Source organism: Fukomys damarensis, unplaced genomic scaffold (genome assembly GCF_012274545.1).
Source record: "Fukomys damarensis isolate Sample0158 unplaced genomic scaffold, DMR_v1.0_HiC HiC_scaffold_39, whole genome shotgun sequence".
Classification (NCBI taxonomy): Eukaryota; Metazoa; Chordata; class Mammalia; order Rodentia; family Bathyergidae; genus Fukomys; species Fukomys damarensis.
Window position 1 is genome coordinate 122,757,035 of NW_022900951.1, and position 10,103 is coordinate 122,767,137.

The 10,103-nt window shown below is 39.5% G+C and overlaps 1 protein-coding gene across 1 annotated transcript in view; it reads left to right on the forward strand.

Annotated features, from left to right (window-relative positions):
• Nucleotides 1-1,095: 1,095 nt before the first annotated feature.
• The window catches only part of Aff2 (AF4/FMR2 family member 2), a 316,042-nt gene continuing 307,034 nt past the window's right edge, over nucleotides 1,096-10,103 (forward strand). Inside the window, exons 1-2 of the mRNA XM_010616851.2 lie at nucleotides 1,096-1,181; nucleotides 3,770-3,890. Of these exons, the coding sequence (XP_010615153.2) occupies nucleotides 1,096-1,181; nucleotides 3,770-3,890 (207 nt within the window). The remainder of the gene's footprint in view (nucleotides 1,182-3,769; nucleotides 3,891-10,103) is intronic.

The following is a 10,103-nucleotide window of genomic DNA, read 5'->3' on the forward strand; positions in this document are numbered from 1 at the left end:
ATAGACAGGGTCTCACTACATCACCCAATTGTTCAGGTGGGGCTCAAATTTACCATCTTTCCGCTTCAGCCTCCCAGAGTGCAGGGATTACAGGCGTGTACCACCACACCTGGCTGAGTTTGCTCTTTCTGTCGTTTCCCGGTCAGCTTTAGCTGCCATACATGTCAATGAAAGAGGGACTGCAAAAGATAGGCTATAGAAAGAAACCAAAGGCCTTTGGCTAATTGCTCAAAGAATAAATTGGTTTTGAGTGGCCAGTAGTTTTTATATCCTTCAGATGTGACAAATCTCATTATATCCCTGAGGAAAAAGCTGGGAAATCATCCTAACTTGTTACGAGTGGTGAGTCCTTGACTTGATCTTTGTAGTTCAATTTCTCAAAAGGAAGATGGGTTTTCATACTGATTGGACCAATTATCCTGTCCTCATCACTGTGAATAAACTCAGATTATTCAGAAAAATAATACGGTGATTAATTCCAGTTCCTGGCTCATGCATTTCTTTGTGGGTTCTGTAGTCCTTTTTTCCTTTGGAAAACAAGCCTGGAAGCGTAAAGATACATCAAATCATCAGGGGACAGACATATGCATTCCTGCAGCCTCTGCAGGGCTCACGGGTTCAAACACAACCTGCCTGAATTATAAGAAATTTAATTGAGTAGATAAAGAGGTCCTCATAATTATAAACTGCAGTAGGTATAACAAGAAGCTAAATACATAGCTGCGGTTTTAATTAGCTGGTGCTTCAAATTAGTAATGTTGGTTTCAGTGAGAAATCAGTGACGTTACGTGCTGAAAGCCTCATCACCATGTAGTTCATTCCTCATTAGACCTCACCGTGTGAAGCTTTCAATACAACGCCATGCTGAGCAAGAAAGGAAAAAGTTGGAGCTATTTGGTTGCCTTCCAAGAGCTGTGGAACTCCATTGAAAGTAAATTCATTCTCGCCAGAGATATGAGAATTAACTGTTCTTTGTTCAATGTGTTAAAAAAAATGCAGCAGGCAGTTTTGCTTGCAACAGATAACACCCCGTGCTCACTCAATCTGCTATTCAAATTTGCGTCTGGAATTCGGGAGCTCATGGACTGATCCAAAATGCAGCTGAGGGCCTGCGAACAAATCAAAGCCGTGTCTAAAGCCCCGGAAGTGCCCTTCCTGCTGGCCGCTTGCACGCTTGTCATGCAAGTTGAAGCGTGTTTCCTTTTCTTCTTCTTTTTTTTCCTTCAGGGTTTTAATTATATCTTTCCCTCCGAGGAGAGGGAAGGTAGTTTGCAAAGCCAAGAGACCAAAGCACTTCAGTTCTCTTCACGGGAGAATTAAATGTGATCTATGGGCCTGTTATTTGGAGCTGTCAGGTGCATGAAATGAACAGATAGCTAGGAAACTGACATCTTGCTCACATTCCTGGGAAGCAAAAGACTTTGGTTCTTGTTTGTGTGTGGGGAATCATCTGCCCTGGAAGGCAAAGGCATTAAGTATCCTTCTGCTCCTTGCCCCTCCCTTGCTGAGTGGTACTTTGACATGTTACTCCACCCCCTCCTCTGATACTCTATCTTTCCTACATTCAGACAAGTTGATGGACTTGGACTACCTTTGGCTGATAATGTGGTACTTAGGTGCGATATCATGTTCCACGCTTAATGGACTGAAGATGTGACTTTCCTGCTCCAATCCACATCAGCCTCTAATACAAAGATGCTGGGCACGCAGCGGCTACAATTCGGGGCTCTGATCTCAACTCGCGAATGAAGTGAAAGGTGATTCTAGAAAACATAACCCCGTTGGAGGGCCTCTGAGACTACAAATGACAAGGCCGCCTTCCAGGACTTGCACTTGGCTAGGGCCCAGATGTCAAGTTGGAGATTTGGGTGGGGAGGTGTCTGGAGCTTTCCTTTGCTTTCCTCATAGAGGGCTAATATTTATATGACGTATTCAAGAGTGGTCTATAAGGACTTGTGTGTCTAGCATCATCTGTACCGTGAAAGTGGCTTGCACTTAAATACCCTAAAGTGCTACCATTATGTTAAAATGAACAAGTGGAAGCTGTTTATCCAGAAGTTATGGCTGCCACTGATGCTCTGAATTTGACAATTCAAGGATTCCTGTGAAGAAAGTGGACGATTTAATACAGTGACATCCTATCATCCGTGGATGCCAACATCTAGTTAAGCTGCATAGATAGTTCACACTGTAGGCTCTTATTTTGTAACTTAAAGTTCTGATACCCATAAGTGAACTAGCCTACCAATGATAGGCAATAAGGTTTGAAACATACTCAAAACCTGTTGACTATTCTTTCATATCAGTATACCTCTAGTGATTCCTTTAGCTATTATGTTCATCTCCGTGGCAATTATCTAATTAAGTCTCATGGTAATATTAACATGAAGTAGGAAATCAGCATTTATACTGCACCTGCTAAGTGTTTCACATACGTTGATTTAAGATCGCTCAGCATATATGTACTCCCTTTGGATAAAGTTTATATCAAAAGCAGCGAGAAAAACCAGTGAACAAACCAAAACACACTGCATGTTAAATATCCCTTATGTGTGGTGCTTGTGACTCGGAGTGTTTGAGATTTCACATGTTTTTGTTTGCAAACTTTGGAATATTTGGATATCCACAATGAGATAATGTAGGGCTGGGACCCAAGTCTAAACACGAAATGTATTTCTGTTGCATATTAACCATACGCACATAGCCTGAAGGTAATTTCGTGCAATATTTTCCATGTACCTGTAGTTTGACTGAGACCTTTCACATGAAATTAGGTGTGGAATTTTTTACTTGGAGCATATCAGCACTTAAAAGGTTTTGGATTTGGAGCATCTTGAATTTCAGATGTTTTCAGATTATGGTTTAATTTTCAGTCTTGTGTGAGGAAGACAATGGTTTTCTTTATAAAGAAACGTTCCCTTCCGTCATTCCTGTGGTCACAGAATTTATCAAAAATGTTATCTAGAACCTTCTGATCCAACCCTGGGAAAGCCTGCAATAAGGTGAGTCACGGAGTTAGTGTTCCTGAAAAGTTTATGCACTAAGGTCATTCAAAGGTTTAGACGCAGGCTTTCTTTCATTGCTAGTTAATACTTTATTGTTTAAGGTAGACCCCTTTCTTCAGGATAAAAGTCTCTAACAGGCTTCCAGTCACTTATGAAATAAACTACAGAATGACCAAACAACAGTGACCAAACCCAAAGGAATGTGCGTATTTAGGTTATTTTCTTTTTTGTGTGTACATCCACAAAAGAGAGTTTAACATTTTTAAACCCCTTCGTGATTTACTAAAAGAGGCAAACTGTTCCTATGAGTTTGGGACAGTATTCCTGTTTATCTGGAGCTCCGAACTTTGATAATTCCTTCACCTTGGGGTCTTTGGCATCTGTGGATGCTGAGCCTTAGGCAGTTGGCAACGCAGTGTGATTTAATTCAGTACTTATCCACATGGTGGAATGACTTTGAGGGTGTATGCAATTGCTTGTGTTAATCAAATAAGGATAAAGAAATAGAATTCTGCCATTCTGGTGTTGTTGTGAGTATAATTTCCAATAAGCAAATTTCTGATTTTTTTCTTTATCTTCAAGAACTATTCAGGATCTTAAAAAAAAGAGAGAGAGAGAGAGATTCTCTCCTCTTCCCTGCCTGCAGTATCAACTTGATCAGTGTTGACTTACATTTTTCTTTTCTTATTAATGACAAGGTAGATCTGGATAATTCACATGACTAATCATTGTTATCTCTTTTTGTCTTCTCCTTTTCATGGCAGTCACTATGAACAAGACCGTAGTGCACTTAAAAAAAGGGAATGGGAGCGGAGGAATCAAGAAGTTCAGCAAGAAGATGACCTCTTTTCTTCCGGCTTTGATCTTTTTGGGGAGCCCTACAAGGTAGCTGAATATGTATGTAATTTATCTTTCTGGAAACTTATTGCTTGTTTTGATTTTGAACTCACAAATCACCATTTAACTTATTTTTAAAGCACGTAAGTCAATTCCAAGAGAATATATCTTACAAGTGAGTATATGCATGCACTGTATTTGGGGCAATTTCAGCTTTCTGAGAAAGTCTTCCAGAACAAAGCCCGTCTTCTTTGGGAAGCACAGTAAGATTGGAAAGAGACTTGTGAGACTTGCTATTTCTAAGGAGCCCCTTACTGCCCCAAACTTGTTCCAGCAAGGAATGCCCCCTCCCTGAACCTTCCAGGGCTTCTATGATGAACTGGGTTGGCCCTGAAGATTCTAGCAGGATATATGCCCATTTCTCTTCCCAGTCAGTGGCACCCATTGCAAGGCCACTGCTTTTTTCCCTCCATTTGGGATTGTTAACAGCTGTTCAGTGGTTTGAGTGCCCTTTGAAAAATCACTGTGGTAAGGGCCGGGGATTTAGCTCAGTGGTTCTGGCACCTGCCTCGCAAGCACAAGGACCTGAGTTCAATCCCCTGTATCACCAAAAGAAAAAAAAAATCAGAGCAGTAAGACAAAGGAAAAAGCTGATTATTTTTCCGGGTGGTAACAATCATGGGTGAAAAGACTGCCTCCACCAGAGGGGGTAGTATGGTTAGGCTGATTTTCTATTGGTATTCTAGCTAGTGTATCGCTCCAGTAACAATCAAACGATTTTACAGTGAGTGTCTATGAACTTTCTATATGAGGTGGAATTAAGGGTGAATCGGAAGAGCTTATGACAGAAGAATCATTGAATTACTGGCAGCTGGTTGGTTTTTAAAAATTTTATTAGCAATATAATTTTGTATAATAAAATCAAACGGATACAAGAAATAAAACAGCAATAGTGAAAATTTTCAAAAGTTGTGATTTTAGAACATTGTTTAAAAGACAATGACTTCTAGAAAAGGAACAGTCTTAACAAAGACAGAATAGGTCCGGATACTGTACTATATAGTTCGGGGGTAAAGAGTATGCTGCTTGTCTTGGTGGCTAGTGACACCAGAGTCTTGTTCCCTTCTTCAAAACAAGTAAAGAGTTCTTGTTGACACCTCTGTGTACTTTTCATGTCTGCTAATCCTGAGAAACAGACTAAAGCCACCTAAACTACTGATTTCCAATCTGTCACTAATAGTATAATTCATTTAAAAAGCATTTTCCTATCTTCATTGATTCAATTAATATACTGCCTTTGAATGTGTGCATTTAGATGTATGATTAATGTAACCAACATTTTTGAAGGCCTACTATGTACTAGCCACTCTGCTAGATAAGTATGCATAGGGGGGTAAAACATAGTCCCTGCCTTCAAGGAAGTGTTAGTCCGATGGCAGAGATCATCGTGAATGAATAATGACATGACTGCATGGTGACTGTGAGAGAGATAGGCAGGAGAAAGACTGTGTACCTCAATCCAAAGACTATGAACATGATTCTTGGCATAGAGGAAAGTCATTACAAGGTTTTAAATTAGGGCATAACCCTAACAGGACAGATAGACAATTTAGAAAGATGGTATTGGGCAGTGTTGAGAGTAGATGGGAGGGAGGAGAAACTAGAGGAAGATTAAGAAGCTATTATATTTGCTAAGGGAAGCTTATGGCAGGAAAGATTTAAGGCAGAGTATTGAAGTTGGAATGATGGGATTGTGTGTCTAATTGGATGTGGAAGTAAGTATGGGGTAGTTTTTTGACTTCAGAGGTTGGTGGTATCATTAACAAGTTGCTCAGGACACCAGGATTTGCTGCATATAGAAAGAATAATTGATACAGCTTGGCGAATGTTGTATTTGAGATGTCAGTGGACTATCAAGGGTAAGACATCCATTAAGTATCAGATATATGACTCTGGGGCTCATCAGAGTAGTCAAAAGAAAGATTTAGCTATTATGTTCATGTAGTTGGCAGTGGAAGCTCTGAGAATGTGTACCACCCCCAAGTTAGAACAGTGAGTGTTAAGAAGGCTGGAGAATTCTGGGGAGTGGCAGAATTTAGAGTGTAAAAGTGGTGGTGAGAGCAGAGATAAGGAAGGTAAACTGAAAAGGAATCATCAAGTAGGTAGAAAAGGGAGTAGGAAAGAAACATTTAATAGAAACTAAGGGAGCAGATGATTTTATGGGAAAATCATTTGCCATATTCTTCAGTGATATTGGGAAAGGTAAAGACTGTAAAATGGCTATTGAATTTGGCAGTTAAGGAGTAATTGGTGACTTTAGGAAGAGTTGTTTTTTGTTGATGTTGGTGGTCCTTATGGGAAACCAAACTTCCTGGGCTTGGAGAGGAAACAGGAAGTGGTTAAGGAAAGAAAGAGAGCAGTTGATCTTGCAGTGAGATTTTGCATGGAGGAAGGAAAGAAGGAGGGAAGGGGAGATTAGAAGTTAAAGTGAGTAATTAAATGGAGGGAAGTGGTTTTCTTAAGTTAGAAAAACATGAGCATATCTAGAGATTAATGGGAAGAAACCAAGGTCACTGGAGAAGGAGAAGATGGAAGATATAGGGGAGAAAGGCAAAGTTGAGTGGAACAACATCCCAGAGGAAATTTTTGAAAATCCAAGACAGAGAACAGCAAACAAATCATGAGCAGGTGGGAGTAAGATGGGCATGGAACACTGGAATGAGAAGAAAGCAAGAGAATGGAAGGAAGATTGATGGTAGAACAGGAAATTGTAGCCTCTATTTTTGGTGAAGTGTTCAAAAGATAAGTTCATATCATGCCTCTTCTTGAAATGAAGGAGGAACAACCTCATGAATTGTACTTCCTATCTTTGAATGTGTTAGAACTCTATTCAAAGAATGTGTTCTTTAATATCTGTATACACCCTGTCTTCTACATAATTATGAGTTGAAGAACCCTTGTTTTATTCTCCATTTGTAACTTTTAATCAGTCAATTAATTGTCTTTTACCTTTAAGATAATTACCATCTGCATATTTATCTTTGGATGTTAGCAGTGTATTTTTGAGAAAGCAGTTGAAAAAAGAAACTATTCTCTGCATGTTTGAAGTTTTTAAAAGCCATCTGTCTCTGCACTACAAGGGTACATCAGGTACAGACACAGATGGGAACATTTAGTCTTGTGCAGGGCCAGCCTGGTATGTGATTAATAGTTTATTGCCTTTGTTCTTGAGTCAGAACTATGAAAGAAAGGGATCGCACTACCATTTGGTAAACTAGTAGCTCTTTTTTTTTCATCCTTGTTTTGATGATCAGTTGGCGTCTTGTGTTGTATCTGTGTTCAATTTTCCTTGGAAGATCACTGAGGAACCTTCCTCTTTTGTCCATCATTTTGTGACCCTAAAATTGATGCGGACCTCCAAAGTCTCCACAGAAAGAGAGGGAGCCGGATGATCTTGGGATGTGTGGCTGTTAGTGGCGATGGGATTTCTAGGCTGACTCAACCCATTTGTAGATAAGAGAACATAACACAACTCTTCCTTAGGATTATAGTGGGATTCTTAGGAAATTGAAGATCAAACTTCCCGGTAGTGGATCAGGACTTTCAGGAAATTTCTTGCTACACTAAAGCCTAAAACATTGTCTGATCATTTATCCAATAGCATGAGCGCTTCCTAACCAGCCCGGGTGAACTCCAGCATCTAAGACCAATGAACCTTCTTGAGCTAAAAGAAGAAATGATGATCTCTTTTGTATTCCTTCTTGTTTTCTTCCTGTTCTTGCTTCACCTGTACTATACTCAGAATGAAAATAAAGTTGACCCCTCTCAGATTTAGTTGTTGGTGGGAAACTTCTTTCTCTGGGGCTGCTTTCCTAGCTTATTACTTTGACATTGGAGTTTGTGCTATGCTATTGAGAAAGATATCTTCAAAAATGCCTAAGAAAGATGAAGTCATTTGATCTGTGTAGGTGAGCATGGCAAAACTAGTGAGGCTCTGGCCTGTACCCTCTGTGTGCAAGGCACCATGCTAGGGCTTTATGTCTGTGCTTGCTTGCTCTTTATAACAAGTGCGATACATGTTTTTCACATACTTCTCTTGAGGAATTTTAATTCAGAGGAGTAAGGTGGTGTCTCCGCCTTTATATCCTTATACATTGTGTTTTTAGACTTTGCACCCCCTACTTTGTGATTCTGTATGTATAACAGGAAGATGTTTATGCTCTGACAGGAAGTCAAAAAACTTGCTAAGCTTATCTGCTAGGTGATTGTGGGGAAGAAACTTTGTTTTTCTGTCCCATAGTTTCCTGCTTTTTGAGATAAATCCTAACAATAATAATACTTAACATTTTTCAGCTTGTTACAGCTCCATGAGAATGAGGAAACTGATGAGAAGAGAGGTGTCAGTGGCTTATCCGATGCCATTTGTGCTAGGACAGGCAGAATCCAGATGGAGCCAGAGCTACTGTGTTGACTCACATGGTTGTTGGAAGGATTGAATGAAACAACCTGAAAAATCTTGCTCTGAACTCTCTAAAGTGCTGTACAAATTCAAGGCATTTTCACTTGTATAATTAGAATAGAGCAAGAAATAACAATGTATAGCTTAGTTTATCTATGAAAATATTAGGACAAGAATAAAAGAATTACCAATACTTTAGAAGCAATGCAAAAGAACCTTAAAACCTCATTTATTTTGCTTCTTTTATTAAAAAGGGATACTATGGTACACTAACCTCCTAGCACACTAGTCTGACGATGAAATTATACTGCTTATTTGTAGATAACATTAGAAGCAAACTGAGGGAAGTTCGCTTTTCCTAAAGTAATGAAAGGCAAAAAGCTTAAATGAAGGAGTGCTGTTAGTCATGAGCCACAAACCAGACATGTAATTTATGCCTGAAAAAAATTGGAAAATGCATTTCCTTGAGGATGGAGGAATCGTGATTACTTACAAAATAATGGCTGCAGAGGTGACCTTTAAGGAATCAACCAATTATCTCGAATGGGAAATAAAGAATTGGCCAAATTGAGAGAAGTCAATAATTGATTGAAGTGACTAAATTTCATTTCTGCCATGTTTCTAAATGTTCGATCGAGACTGCCAAGAACACCCTGCTCCTTAATAGGATTACTAAGACTCTGGAGGGTAAAAAGGAACATTTAGTGTGAATCAGAAGTTGCTATGGTATATAATGAGAGCACAATGAGTAGGTGTCTATCAGTGTACCTCAGGCCCCATTGGGTTTTCTGTCCAGTGGATCTCATATCTACATCTTGAGAAATTTAAAAACCGGTTGATAATTGCCCATCTCCAGTCATGGACAGACAGAGAGTTTACTCTGGCAGCCTGTGCTGGACATTACGTGGTGATCATTGACTGACGGACATGAAGCTCTATGTCTGTATGTCCTCTTGCCTGGCCTTTCCTCTTGCATGTTCGGAATTTACCCATATGTTTTGAGGATGACCATAGCAATTTGGACCTGTAGTCACAGCACACCTGTTATGCAAAATCATTTGGATCTTTCTTCAATCAGCAAATCAAAGTGTCACCAGTGAACTCGGCTTTGAATTGTCTGCTCGGTCTAAGGGAGATGCCAGGCCTCCATTCCTACGGGCTACCCCAACTCCACCCCTATGTCATAGTGCTGGAGCAAGCCACACACCTGGAATTTACTGGCTTAGATACTCTGCCTCCACATGCCACTCTGCCTTGGCAGAGTTAGACTTCAGTGTGATGCTTCTGGCTTATAGTCCTTATGAGGAAAAGCTACACAGAAGCATCCTTGCATCTTCTAGAAAACAGGTTCTAAAACATGATGTATGTCATTGCTCAGAGTCTCTTGTAAATGAGCCAATACAGAAATTCTTTTTCACATTTTAATATCACCTAGGAATTTGTCTTATTTAATGAATAGAGACATGCATTTTTCATCAGCTAAAGATAAGTCTTTCGCCCAGGAACTTTTCCTTTTGGCTTTAGCTACCAGGAAGCTCAAATTTCAATGTGATGGTCAGTCAACCAAATCAACAATCGTTGCCTTTCTATGTACATTTTTCTCTAGGCCTTTGCAGATTATTTAATCGGACACAGGCAGGATATGGATTATAGTTTGTTTCTGTAATATTAAGCAACAATTTATTGGATACTTTATATGAATTAGGCGTTGTGCTAAGTCTTGGGTAAACTGACTAAAAAGTGATGTTTGACCTTTGACAGTTACAGTTTTATTCTGTGAAAGAAATTTTAGTATATATGTA